The 15,027-nt window shown below is 46.5% G+C and overlaps 1 protein-coding gene across 2 annotated transcripts in view; it reads left to right on the forward strand.

Moving 5' to 3' along the window:
- Positions 1-15,027, forward strand: part of ces2b (carboxylesterase 2b) — a 74,388-nt gene that overhangs the window by 24,137 nt on the left and 35,224 nt on the right. For both annotated transcript variants that reach the window (XM_048546353.2, XM_059651787.1), the window contains exons 10-13: positions 483-627; positions 1,553-1,702; positions 2,492-2,564; positions 3,638-3,792. In XM_048546353.2, the coding sequence (XP_048402310.2) occupies positions 483-627; positions 1,553-1,702; positions 2,492-2,564; positions 3,638-3,792 (523 nt within the window). The remainder of the gene's footprint in view (positions 1-482; positions 628-1,552; positions 1,703-2,491; positions 2,565-3,637; positions 3,793-15,027) is intronic.

Here is a 15,027-nt window from a genome sequence, read left to right on the forward strand (position 1 = left end):
GCCCTTTATAGGTAATTACATCAACACATTTACGCTAACAGTGCATTGATGGAGTACTGGGACTTGGTTGCCAGCATATCCCTCCTGTCAAGGTTGTAACTGGGGTCTAGGGTGGGATCTTGGACATGGGTAATGTGACATTGGACGTGGAGTGATAGTAATTGGTGAAGGATCAGTTTAAATTAATTTAAGAAGTAATACAAAAGCAATTGGGCATTTTGTTGATTCAGCCAGTGCATTAATCCTTATGATGTGACAGGTAAAAAAGTGAATCTTGACTTAAAGCGCATTCCTCCCGTTATGGTCATTAAAGTGGAACCAGGGAGATCTGTCAAAGAGGGAACAGGCTTCTGGAACTGGGTGTTCTTTCCCTGTTGCCTGTCGGTCCTGAGTTCCCCAGTTCATGTGTGTGAAACCTTTGAATAGAGTTCACCTTACAGCAATGTACACTGTCTAATATTTCCTCATTTCTTCCTGTACAGATGAGTGAAGATTTCCTGAAGCTGACCATTGATGAGTATATGGGTGATGTACAAGACAAGGCCAGGATCCGAGATTTGCACCTTGAGCTGATGGGCGATGTATTTATGTTGGTGCCTACCGTCCAATTTGCCAGATTTCACCGAGGTACAGAATACAGGGAAAGCTTTCTCTTTCTCACCTGTCCCCTTTTCATCATTTTCAATTTGTAAACTCTTGCTCTCGATTTTTTCCGTTTATGGGATGTGGCTGTCTCTGACTGGGCCACCATTTGTTACCCAGTTCCTAATGACCTTTTGAGGAGGTGGCGGAGAGTCACCATCTTGAACCATTGCAGTCCGCGTGCTGTAGAGAGGGATCTCCAGGACCCAGTGACACTGAGGGAACCGTGATACGTTCCCAGGTCAGGATGGTGAGTAGTTTTGGAAGGGGACCTGCAGCTGCTGGTGTTCCCGATGTATCTGCTGGCCCTACCCTTATGTAGAGGTCACAGGTTTGGAAGCTGCTGTTGATGGAGACTTGGAGAGTTAATGCAGTGAAACATGTACATTGCTGCTGTAATGCATCATTGTGTAGGGAGTGAATGTTAAAGGTGGTGGGTGATCAAGCAGCCTGCTTTGTCCTGATGGTCTCATCATGGTGTGTATTGTTGGAACAGAACTCTCTCTCTCTGCCTTTTTACCATATCCCATTTAAAGACCACAACTTCTCCCCGATCGGAAAGGATAAGGCAGTATGGGGCACTACCCTTATAAAGGGTATCACTTCTACGGACTCCCAAACCCAGGGTAAACCCATTCAGAGTTGGGAATGCCTCTTCCCAGCCTTCTGGGACCTGTCCCAGCTTCTAAATCCTGACTCCAGTGGGACCTGCATTAGCCGATGAAGACTCGGGACTGTAGATCAGTAACAGAGAGAGGGAGAGGGGAAAACAGCCAGGGTTCCTGCTCCCGAGAGAGAGAGAGCGAGAGAGAGAGCCCTCCTTAACTTTTTCTGCTCTCAGGAAAACAATCTCAGTTTCTTGAGACTCAGAATTATTTAAGAGATTAATCTTTCTGTTTGCTCTTTGCAGATGCTGGCAATGCTGTCTTCCTGTATGAGTTTCAGCACCGACCAAGTGTATATGGAAACAGCCGGCCTGACTTTGTCATGTCTGATCACAGTGACGAGCTTGGATTTGTGTTTGGTGCTCCCTTTTGGAACAATGATATTAAACTATTAGGTGAGAATATCCCCTGGAGTTTTACTGAGTTTATTTTGCCACATTTTGAAGTCCTGCTTGTTCAGCCGACTATGGTCTTCGATCTCACTGACACTAGAGTGGGGGAGGGGGCTGGTGCTTGGCTTTAATGAGCATCATCTGTGGCTCAGAAATTCCCTGAAAAAAGCCTCCCAACAGGCCTACGTGTGACTCCAGACCCACAGCAAGGTGGTTGACTTTTAACAGCCTTCAGAAATAGCCTCTCAAGTGTCTCACTTCAGGGGCTGTTAGGGGGAGACAACTGCTGTCCTGACCAAGCTAACCACATCCCACGAAAGAAAGCTGTGGGTCAAACTACAGCACATGGACTGCAGAGGTTCCAGAAGGCAGCTCACCCCCACCTTCTCAAGGGTCTACGAGGGACGGGCGGTAAATACTGACCCAACCCGCGATGCTCACACCCGAGAAATAAGTTTTAAAAAATACGGTTACTGTTTCTTCTCGATAACTTTCTGGATAACTGGAGCATGTTTAATCTCCCAACAACTACCTCAGTTTCAGAGATAATGGGAACTGCAGATGCTGGCGAATTCCAAGATAATAAAATGTGAAGCTGGATGAACACAGCAGGCCAAGCAGCATCTCAGGAGCACAAAAGCTGACGTTTCGGGCCTAGACCCTCCATCAGAGGACCTAGGCCCGAAATGTCAGCTTTTGTGCTCCTGAGAGGCTGCTGGGCCTGCTGTGTTCATCCAGCCTCACACTTTATTATCTTGGAACTACCTCAGTTTGTTGTGACCTCTCCTGCAGGAAATGCCACTGAAGAGGAGCTGGCTCTGAGCAGAACAGTGATGTCTTACTGGGCTAACTTTGCAAGGAAAGGGTAAGTTGTATCTCAGCGAGGCACACAACAGGCTGGGGCTCTTCAGTCTAGACAGTTAAAGGCTATGGGGTGACCTAATAGAGACCTTTAATGTTATAAAGGAGTTGAACAGAGTAGATATAGTGAAGGTTATGTTGTTGGACTAGCAATCCAGTGATGTGGAGGCATGTCCAAAATAAATAAATTGGATATAAATCTGACATTTAAAACTGGTTTCTGTAAAAATGACCATGAATCAATCATCAATTATTTTCTTTGTTACTTTATTTTATAGCAATGTGATGATGGTTTCAAGAACAATACTTCTTCTTTTGATGTATTTCTAATCATCTTTTATATGGTCAAGGAATCATTTCTCATGCTTCTAAACTGCAGGGGGGAGGAATGATTTGAGGGATGTGGGATGTGAATGATGTGGATACATTGTTTTCCTCGCAGTGAGTGAAAGCTGAGAGGAGATCTGATCAAGGTATTCAAACCCAGACCGAGTATAAAGAGAGAAACTGTTCCCATTGGTGAAAGGATCACGAACAAGAGCACCCAGTTTTAAAGTAATTAATAAAAGACACAAAAGTAAAATGCAGATAAATTCTGACCCAGAAAGTGGTTAGGGTCTGGAAGGCACTGTCTATGTTCGTGGTGAAGGCAGCTTCAATTGACAGTTCCAAAAGGGATCGTTATTTGGCAAGGAAGAACGAGCAGGCTTGTAGGTGAAGGTAGGATGTGGTCCTCAGTGAGATGCTCATTCAGGCAGAAGGTGTAGACGTGATGGGCTTTAATGCCCTGGAATAGTTCGGGGATTCCAGGATCTGGAATGCACAGCCTGACGGGAGAGTGGGAGAAAATTCAGTTGTGGAGGACTGGGTTAGCAGAGGTGCGGGGAAGGGATATAAATTGCAGGGGGAATCTAGGGAAAGGGAGAGGAACTACTCACCTGGGTTCAGAGGGGTGGGTTGTAAGATATCTTCCAGTCTGGCGTCTTAAAGACTTGGATTGATGGGTTGGGAGGTATTTCTAGGCCAGACAGATCCTGTGTCCCATGTCCCTAATGTGTGAAATTGCCTTGATTACAGTGATCCTAACGGGGAAGGGCTGGTATTGTGGCCACGTTATGATCACAACGAAGGATACATGCAGCTGGACCTGAAGCAAGAGGCCGGGAGGAAGCTGAAGGAACACCGCGTGAAATTCCATGCCGAGCTGCAGAAGCAACAAAGCAGCAAGAAGAGTGAGCAGGATGTAAAAGCTGATAGTCAGCAGCGATCAGAGCTCTAACAGTCTGACAATCAGCTGTTACCATAACCCATAAGAGCTGAAACAGGCCACTCAGCCCCTCGCTCCACTATTCAATGAGATCACAGCTGATCTGATCATTCTCAACATCACTTTCCTGCCCTTTCTCCATGACTTTTGATTACTTTCCTGATTAAAAATACGTCTATCTCAGCCTTGATTATACTTAATGAGCCAGTCTGTGGGAAAGAATTCCACAGATTCACTCCCCTCCAAGTGAAGAAATTTCTCCTCATCTTTGCCTTAAATGAACAGACCCTTTATTCCAAGATTTTACTCTGTCATCCTAGACTGTCCCACAAGGGAAGGCACCCACTCTGGAACTCCCCTGTCAAGTCTCCTAAGAATCTTATACGTTTCAATGGGCCCACTTCTCGTTATTCTAAATTCTGATGACTAAAGTCCCTCTGTAGCCGGGATCAGCCAAGTGAACCTTCCCTGGACTGCTTCCAATGCCAGTCTATCCTCCCATAGTGAGGAGCACAAAACTGCTCACAGCTGTGGTCTGACTCGTGCCTTCTGTAGTTTTAATCAAAGCCTCCCTATTTTTACATTATAATCCCTTTGAAATAACTGCCAGCATAATTTGCCTTCCCAATTACCCACTCAACTTGGTCACTACCTTTTTATGATTCATGCATATTAACTCTCAAATCCTTTCTGCAGTCTATCCCCATTTAAACAATTATCAAACTCTCTTTAGGCTCAGTGATTAGCACTGCAGCGTCACAGCACCAGGGACCTGCATTCAATTCCACCCTCAGACAACTGACTGTGTGGAGTTTGCACATTCACCCCATATCTGCGTGGATGTACTCCAGGTGCTCTGGTTTCCTCCCGCATCTGAAAGCTGTGCGGTTCGGGTGGATTGGCCATGGTAAATTGCCCGTAGAGTCCAGGGGTGTGTAAATTAGGTGAATTAGTCATAGAAAATGCAAAGTTACAGGGAAAGGGTAAGGGGTGGGTCTGGGTAAGATGCTGTTTGGAGGGTCGGTGTGGACTTGTTGGGCCCAATGGCCAGTTTCCACACTGCAAGGATTCTATGATTCTATACTTCCCGCCAGAGTGCGTCACCTCTCATTTCCCCACATTATATTCAATCTGCCAAGATTTGCACACTTACTTCACCTGTCTCAATCCCTCTGCAGGTTTTTGTGTCAACCTTTCCACTCCTCAGATCCACCCTCAAGATCACAGAATCCATGAAGGGTCTAGGCCCGAAACGTCAACCTTCCTGCTCCTGAGATGCTGCTTGGCCTGCTGTGTTCATCCAGCCTCACACCTTGTTATCTCTCATTCTTAATTCCTTCCTTTTCTGTTTCTTCTTTTGGTATGTTTTTCTGCTTATTGTTTTTCCTTCCCCTCACTTGATCTGTAAAACCAGGGAATCTAGGTGTGTGTCCCATAACATATGGAGCTAGGTCAGTGCAGCCTATTGTAGTGGGAGCCATGATGTCCAGGCCCACTTAATCACGGGAGATGGCCCACATCGTTCTCCAGGGAACAAAATGTTCTCCCTTTGGCTATGGCTGAGGGTGGAACGGGGCTGACACAGGATCCCTGGCCACTAGATACAAGATGTCAGTGACCCACCTGGAGCCCATCATCCCAGTGCCCACCGCAATTCACTTTTGACTCACATTGTCACAGAAAACCTTCTCACAAACGGGGCCTACCAGGGACTTCTTATCAGGCACCCTGTGGGAAGGGGATGCTGCTGAAAATCCTGCTCTGTCGCTGCCTCTGACTCTGTACCCCACAACTCCTTCCCATGACATATTCCCCATGTCCCATATCCTACCCTCCCTCCCCTGTGGCTTATCTCCCCCACTGATCCCAGGCCCTGGCTGGTGCAGTACCAGCATCTGCCACTGCTTCATTGGTGGCACTGTCAGAAATGTCTACCCGTCAGCCTCTGATTGGCCAAGAGTCTTCAAACTGTGGGACTTGTGTGACTGGGATTTTGATAGCAAGGAATGGCTGATCGAGGAGGCACATGAGGCAACAGATGACCCCCACCTGCTCCTGGGCTTGTTGATGCCCTCAGATGACCAATATGGACATAGGCCAGCCCCTGCAGGAGAGGGAGGTAGGCCTACCTGGAATTGGATAAAGATTGGAGAACCACCTTTGAGGATCTCTTGAACCCTCTGAGGTCTAACTCCATCCTTGCGAGATCGCCTTCCAACCGCTGCCTTCCCGTCTGACCCCTCCCCCCCCCAATACCCTGTTCCTTGCAAAGTCATTGCAACACCCCCTTCCCTGAGGGACTCAATCCAGACATGCCCGAGCCCCTCAGCTTTGGGGGTTGCCTGTAATCCCAGCAGAGAACACTGCTCCTAGCTGGTGCTGTAGAACTGTCAATCAACCAGAGACTCTCCAAGGTGGGGTGGGTTGGGGGGGGGTGGTACTCTGTGCCACAAAATGGAGTCTTTGGGATCGAGCGAGCCTCTCCCTCTCTTTGACTCAGCCCCAGGCGTTTTAGCCAGGTGACTGCAGCATCCTGAAAAAACAGGCCATAGAGAGAGATGAATCATTGTGACACCGTAGGAAGCAACTCAGCCCATCGAATCCATGCTGGCTCTGACTACAGTCAAGGCGCCCTAATGGCAGCAATCCCTTCATGTTTGCTGAGTAAAGTGTTGCTCGCTCCCTGTGATGTAGCACTTCCCAATCAGGTGGAGTGGTGAGTAAATTACTGAATGAGTGATCTGGTGAAATCTACATTGGAATCAAAGAAATTGAACTCAATTGTGCACAATTCTGGGAAATAAAGGGTGGGTTTTATCAAAAGGAATGCGAGACTGTTTTTTAGCTATTCGTTCACAGGGTGAGGACATCACTGGCTGGGCCATCATTTACTGCTCAGAGGGCAGTTGAGAGTCAACAACATTGCGATGGGCCTGGAGTCACATGTAGGCCAGATCAGATCAGGATGGCAAGTTTGCTTCCCTGAACGTTATTAATGAACGAGATGGGTTTTTTTCCTGAAAGTCAGCAACGGGTTCTTGGCCACCAGTAGACTGTGTTAATTTTACTGAATTCAAATTTCGCCATCTGCCATGGTGGGATTTGAACCCAGGTCCCCAGAACATTACCTGGCTCTCTGTTCAACAACAGTTCAGTAATAATAACACTAGGCCATCAAAGCCCCTGTTGGATTTGTGCATTCTTGTCCTTTAAGGAAGGAACTCTGGTGTTGTGATTCAGTGTGAACCTGTTAAAAAGTGGCCTGGAATCGTCCCCATCCCTGGACTTGCTTAAATGTAGTTCCCCAAGATTTGTGTCTCCGCAGCTCAGGTTCCCATGTTAATGATTCATGTGCTTCACTGATCATGAACCCTCAAAAAGCACTTTATGTTCAGCCCCTTCTTATTTAACTTTCTTGTTCCGGTAACCAACCTCAAACAATAACTTTGAGAGATTTGTTCAGCAACATGATGCGTGTCACCTGGACGCCCAGTCCCATGAAGTGGGAAAGTTAGAGAGTTGTTTGAAATGAAAGGGAGAAGCACAACTGGAAAGCCTCATTTGAGAGCCACATCAGGCCTTACGGCTGAAACCGAATCCGAGGGAGTTTCAGTTGAAAGTGAGAGGCTTTGTTTTGCAATGGCATTGAGAAATGGATTTAATCCTGCTCCCGAATGAAAGGAACACATTGTTTAAACAAAAACCCACAGAGTAGAATGTTCTGGGACTGGCTGACATCTCATTGATACTGTGACCATTGATACTCGGTGCCACATCATGATGACCATCCCAAACATTGTTTAATGCACAAATTAAGTAAGTGTATTTTGTATTTTCAGATTCTATCGCTGCCAGGATGAGGCACACTGTTTTGGGCAGTTCACTGCTACTATTTCACTTTTGGCGCTATTTTAATTAACCAAACAGACAGATTAAACTGAATGGGTGGTGATTTCTCCAGGGCACTGTAACAGAAACTAAAAATTTCAAAGTAACGTCATCAAATTTAAATTAAAATAACATTTTCTCCTCCCTTCTCTTTGCTGAAGCTAAGGGTGTGTCTGATTATGCTGAATCTGAACAGAAGAGGCACTTGTCTTACATAGAAATGTAGTTTATTGCTTGACAACAAAATGTACAACTTTTGTTCCTAGTTCAGCATTATTACTAAGGACTCTCAGGAGCTGTACAGAATACATCTGCTCCCTTCAGGTCCCTGTGCAAAACTGGATTACCTCCACTTAGACAGAGAGAGCTCAGCACTTGGGGTGGGGGTGAACACATCACTAACTCCTTCAGAACCATAACTTTTATATAAAGGTTTGTGTCTAAGACACACTAAATACACAAAAAAGGAAAGGTGTGCCTTTCTATGTCACCTTTCAGGATGAGTGAACAGGCCTTGTAGCCAGTGAAACGTGTTTAAATGTAGTTCTTTGGAAGAAAAATGTAGCAGCTGTTTTGTGCATGGCAAGCTGTGTCAAACACTGTCACAATGATGACAGCCCAGGGCACACAGAATGACTGGCCTGATTGCCTTCCAGATAACGGCCATGGGATCCTCTCGGTCCACCTCAGAGGGCAGAAGCAGCTTCAGTGAATGACTGATCCGAAAGGCAGCACCTCTGACAGTGCAGCACTCCTTCATTCCTGCAGGGGGAGCAACAAACCGGAACTTTGTACTCCAGCCCAGATGGGGGATCTGACTCCGCATTTTCTGAGGGGGCAGTGGTTCCCTTAGGCAGCTACCCATGTGAATGTGTCTCCTGTCAAACCATCACAGTCTGGGACAAACATTCAGGCTGAACATGTCACTTGACTGCAGGCTGGTGTGTTGTTCCTGAATCTCAGCGCTCTGGTCCTGCTGCTTCATTGGTTGATTAATACTACTTCGGATCACTGAGTTGTTCCCACAACAGCATTGTGTGTAATGGATTTTAAAGGGTTAAGTCAGGCCACTCCAACTTTGCTTGTGTAACCCTGAGTTCAAAAGCTGCGGAGATTGTAACAAGGTCAGCCAAGTGGACCTCCGAGCATATGGGCTTCCCTGATTGGACCAGATTAGCAGCCCCAATCAGGGACCCCCCTGGGTGACAGATAAGAACAGGTATATCAGACATAGAGATAACAAGGTGTAGAGCTGGATGAATACATGTAGGGATGCAGTGGGGGAAGGCGAAATTTTGAATCTTATGAAGTCCACATTGTTACCATTGGGCTGAAGAGTTCCCAAGCGGAATGTGAGTTGCTGTTCCTGCAACCAGCCCAGCTTGTCCCCGCCTCCCTAACCTGTCCTTTCTCCCACCTCAAGCTGCACCCCCATTTCCTACCCACTAATCTCATCCTGCCCCCTTGACCCAGCTCCTTCCTACTCCCCGCCCCCCCCCCCCCCCCCCCACCCCCCCGCTCCCTACACTCACCTCTACTGGCTCCATCCCCGCCTCTTTGACCTGTCTGTCTCCTCTCCACCTATCTTCTCCTCTATCCATCTTCGATCCGCCTCCCCCTCTCTCCCTATTTATTTCAGAACCCCCTTCCCCTTCCCCATTTCTGAAGAAGGATCTAGGCCTGAAATGTCAGCTTTCCTGCTCCTCTGATGCTGCTTGGCCTGCTGTGTTCATCCAGCTCTACACTTTGTTATCTCAGATTCTCCACCATCTGCAGCTCCTACTATCTCAGGAGTGTCAGACATCCTGTTTGCTCTGAGAGCCGGCTCTGAGGGAGCTGGACCAGTATCGAGGACTCTCCACATGTCAATAAAGGGAGGGGAAAAACAAAGTTGCTGGAAAAGCTCAGCAACCAACATGAAGAAGAAAACAGAGTTAACGTTTCGGGACCAGTGACCTTTCCTCAAAACACGTTCTGAGTTCTGAGGAAGGGTCACCAGACCCAAAGTGTTAACTCTTTTTTTCTCCCCCACAGATGCTGCCAGACCTGCTGAGCTTTTCCAGCAACTTTGTTTTTGTTCCTGATTTACAGCATCCGCAGTTCTTTTAGAGTTGATGATAGCATAACAGCCTCTGAGGATTTAATTCAAAAGCAAGATGGGATACCTCCCCCAAGGTGTTTCATTGTTGAAAACTGTTGATGCGTGTGAACAGGCAAACACATTGCCCTGTGCATAGGATTGTGGAGTGTGGGGAGCCAGTCACAAAGGTTAGCTGATATGTGTCCATTGCAAATCACAAGGATAGCAAACTGGAACATAACTGCATCAAGAAATGAGTACTACCCCACCCCAACCAACCATCCCAGACTGGGCAGGAATAGAGGTCCCACTGAAGGTCGTGATGGCCCCCTGTGAAGTATTCCTCGAACTTTGCATCTTTGGAGTGAAATAGAGCTCTCATTGTGTTCAGACAAGAGGACTGTGAGAGCAGGAAATGAAGTGGTAAATTTAATCAAAAGACATTTGTTGAAGGTAGAAAGAGCTTTACCCTGTATCTAACCCTATGCTGTCCCTGTTCTGGGTGGGAGTGTTTGATACAGACAGTACAAGGTGAGCTTTACCCTGTATCTAACCATGTGTTGTCCCTGTCCTGGGAGTGTTTGATGAGGACAGCACTCAGAGCTTTTTTCTGTGTCTAGCTTCAGGTGGAACATAGAACAGTACAACGCAGTACAGGCCCTTCAGCTCATGATGTTGTGCTGGCTTATTATCCTACTCTAAGATCAAACTATCCTGCATACCCTACATTTTACTATCATCTATGTGCCTATCCAAGAGACGCTTAAAAATCTCTAAAGTTTCTTACTCCACTACCACTGCCAGCAGCGCATTCCACACACCCGCCACTCTCTGTGTGAAGAACCTACCTCAGACATCTCGCCTATACCTTCCTCCAATCACCTTAAAATTATGGCCCCCTCGTAATAGCCATTTCCGCCCTGGGAAAAAGTCTCTGACTATCCACTCTATCTGTGCCTCTCATCATCTTGTAAACCTCTCATCTTCCTTCGCTCCAATGAAAAAAGCCCTAGCTCCTTCAACCTTTCATCATAAGACCTGCCCTCCAGACCAGGCAGCTTCCTGGTAAATCCCCTCTGCACCTGTTTTAAAGCTTCCACATTTTTCCTGTAATGAGGTGACCAGAACTGAGCATAATATTCCAAGTGTGGTCTAACCAGGGTTTTATAGAGCTGCAGCATAACCTCATGGCTCTTAAACTCAATTCCTCAGCTAATGAAAGCCAACAAACCATATACCTTCTTAACAAACCTATCAACTCGGGTGGCAACTTTGAGGGATCTATGGACGTGGACTCCAAGATCCATCTGTTCCTCCACACTGCCAAGAATCCTGCCATTAACCCTGTATTCTGCATTCAAATTCAACCTTCCAAAATGCATCACTTCACACTTTTCTGGGTTGTATTTCATCTGCCACTTCTTTGCCCAGCTCTGCATCCTGTCAATTTCCCGTTGCAACCTACAACAGCTCTCCAAACTATCCACAACTCCACCAACCTTCATGTCATCGGCAAACTTACTAACCCACACTTCTACTTCCTCATCCAAGTCATCTGTAAAGATCACAAAGAGCAGAGGTTACAGAACAGATCCCTGTGGAACACCACTGGTCACCGAGCTCCAAGCTTAATCCATCTACTGCCACCATGTCGTGTAAGGGTTAAGTTTTTTTTTGAGAAGTGCGTGGGGAAAACAACATTGCTGACGTGGGAGTGTGTCTGGTGAAGAAGCCAATATTTGAAGTCATTCAGGTCTTGGGTAAGTGATCATATTGCATAATTCAGTGAACACCGAGCCACCCTGCTCGACTGTTCATAGTGAAGGCAGTCTCGAACTCCCAGAGCCCACACTGGACAGTGAGTGACATCTCCATATTGCAGTGTGCTGTCCCACCTGATCAGAAAGATGGCCTGGCATTGGCTGCTAGTCCTGCTCACTGTAAACTTTGCTACTTTGTGGAAGAAGTCCTCAGCCGCAGTTGAGTGTTCTGAAGGTGAGAGCGAGAACCCATTGAAAGAATTTCCATCTCTGTCACACTTTCCATGACCTGTCACATCCCACACTGTCTATGCTCGGCTTTCTGTCCAGGAGCTTGATGGTAGTTACAACCTAATGGGTGGCTCTCTAAAGGCTTGTTGTCTGCTGGATGTGGGTGAGAGGATTCAGAGCCTTTGACAAAATCTGGCAGATTTGGCTGTGGCTTCAGTGAGTTCAGTAAGCAGGAGATCTCAAGTTTGAATCTCTGAAGCACCTTCTGGAATGGTGGTAGTGTTACCCTGTGGACTAGAAAATAAGATTCAAGTCCCTCACCTGCCCCTGGCATGTTGCTGAACAATGTAACTAAAGATATTTGATTTGATTTATTATTAGTCATGTACCGAGATACAGTGAAAAGTATTGGTTTGCATGCTAACTAGACAAATCACACCTTACGTAGTACAATAGGGTAATAGAACAGAATGCAGAATATAGTGTTAGAGCTGTGCAGAGAAATATCCACTCCAATATATGAGAGGAAGGGTCACTGGACCCGATTCATTAAGTCTGTTTTTTTCTTCACAGACCTGCTAAGCTTTTTCAGGTAACAGCAGGAAAGAAGCTGTTTTAAATCTGTTGCTACGTGCTTTCAAACTATTGTATCTTCTGCCTGTGGAAATTGGTGGAAGAGATTGTAACCCCCCGGGGAGGGTTTTTTGGTTGTGTCGGTTGTTTTCCCGAGGCAGCCGGAAGCGTAGAGTCAATGGAAGAAAGGCTCGTTTTTAACATGGACTGGGCTACGTTCTGTATTTCTTGTGGTCTGGGGATGTGCAGTTGCCATGACCATCCTGTGACACATCCAGGGAGGATGCTTTCTATAGTGCATCTGTAAAAATCGGAAAAGGTCCTCGTGGACATGCTGAATTTCCTCAGCCCCTGGGGTAGTAGATGCATTATTTGACTGTAGAGTGGTCATTGGTGGATCAGGGCAGATAGTTGGTGATTGTTGATTAAGAATTGTTGGGGACAAAGTCTTTGGGTAGAGTGCAGCTCGGGTACTAAATGGGAGGAGAGATATGTGAAAGGTTCAACTGAGCAGAGAGGGGTGAGTGAATGGTAGGAACGGAAGGAGGCCATTCTGCCCCTTAAACCTGTTCCAATATTTAGTGATATCATGGTTGATTTGTGGCCTAACTTCACATACCTGTCTTTGGCTCTTAATCCCTGAATACTGCTGCTTATCAAAAAAATTATCTATCTCAGATTTAAAATGAACTTTTCCAACATCCGCTGCTGTTTGTGGAAGACATTTTCAAACCTCTCCCATCCTTTGTGTGGATTAGCATTTAGAGGTGCTTTTGAACATTTCCCCCGAAATGTGCCGGGGAATGAGATAGAAGGTGGGCATTATTGTCGCCTTGTTCAAAAGGCAACTTGTTGGAGGAAGAAAGTGAACAACAATTTGTACTGTTACAGCAACTTTAACGTAATAAATCATCGTGAGCTGCGTCTCATGAACAAGAAACAAAAATTGAAAATAAATTGACAACAGGAGATATTTGGACAAGAGATCAAAAGTGCTCAAGGAGCAGCAAGAAATATTACAGTTTCTGAGACGGACACTTGTTTTGAAATGTTTCAATTGTTTCACATTTTAAAGTATTTTTAATTCATTCATGGCACACGGGCATCGCTGGCTAGGCTTGGTTGCCTTTGAGAAGATAATGGTGAGCTGCCTTCTTAAACGTCTGCAGTCCATGTGCTGTAAGTAGACACAAATTTGAACACAGGCAGCTTCAGTATCTGAGGAGTCGCGAATGGTGCTGAAACATTGTGCAATCATCAGCGAACATCCCCACTTCTGGCCTTATGATGGAGGGAAGGTCATTGAAGCAGCTGAAGATGGTTGGGCCTGGGACATTCCCCTGAGGAACTCCTGTGGCTGAGAGGGTTGACCTCCAACGACCACAACCATCTTCCTATGTGTCAGATGTGACTCCAATCAACAGAGAGTTTGTCCCTCGATACCCATTGATTCCAGTCTTGCCAGGCCTTCTTGGTGCCACACTGGGTGGGATGCAGCCTTGATATCAAGGGCTGTCACTCTCGCCTCACTCTGGAATTCAGCTCTTTTGTCCATGTTTGAACCAAGGCTGTAATGAGATCAGGGGCTGAGTGGCCCTGGTGGAACCCAAACTGGGTGTCGCTGAGCAGGGGCTGCTGGATAGCACTGTTACTGACACCTTCCATCACCTTACTGATGGTCGAGAGGAGGCAGATGGGGCGGTAATTGGCCGGGTTGGATTTGTCCTGCTTTATGTGTACAAGATGTACCTGGGCAATTTTCCACATTGTTGGGTAGATGCCAATATTGTAACTATCACCTAGAAGAGGTTTGCTGGGGGAGCAGCAAGTTCTGGAGCACAAGTCTTCAGTACTACATTCAGAATGTTGTTAGGGCTCGTAGCCTTTTCAGTATCCAGGGTCTGCAATCATTTCTTGATATCACATGGAATTAATCAAATTGACTGGTCTGTATAAAGACGGGGACCATTGGAGGAGGTCGAGATGAATCATCCACTCGGCACTTCTGGCTGAAGATTGCTGCAAATGCTTCAGCCTTATCTTTTGCACTGATGTGCTGGGCTCTTCCATCATTGAGGATGGGGATATTTGTGGAGACTCCTCCTCCAGTGAGTTGTTTAATTGCCCACCACCATTCACCACTGGATGTGGCAGGACTGCAGAGCTTAGATCTGATCCATTGGCTGTGGGATTGCTTAGCTCTGTCTGTCACTTCCTGCTTTCGCTGTTGGCGTGCAAGTGGTCCTGTTTGGGGGCTTCACCAAGTTGATACCTTGTTTTTAGGCGTAAAAATCAAAAGAATATTGGATGCTGGAATTCGGAAATCAGAAACAAAAACAATAATTGCTGGAAAAACTGAGCAGGTCTGGCAGCATCTGTGGAGAGAAATCGGAGTTAACATTTTGGGTCCAGTGACCTTTCCTCAGGACTGATAGCAGCTAGGAAAACCATCCTTTATGCGGAATATAGGTGGGGGAGGGGATAAGGAGTAAACATTAGGTAGAGATAGAACCCCAAGAGAGAGAAGTGGATAATGGCCAGCCTAGGAGAATGATTAGCTATTAATGGGCACTTTAATGGCTAACAATGGATCATGGGTAATAGCAGACCATGTGGTAACAAGGCCTGGTGCGTGAGGCCTAGTGTGTGAGGCCTGGTGTGTGAGGGT

The sequence above is a fragment of the Stegostoma tigrinum genome, chromosome 16, assembly GCF_030684315.1.
Source record: "Stegostoma tigrinum isolate sSteTig4 chromosome 16, sSteTig4.hap1, whole genome shotgun sequence".
In the NCBI taxonomy this organism is placed as follows: domain Eukaryota; kingdom Metazoa; phylum Chordata; class Chondrichthyes; order Orectolobiformes; family Stegostomatidae; genus Stegostoma; species Stegostoma tigrinum.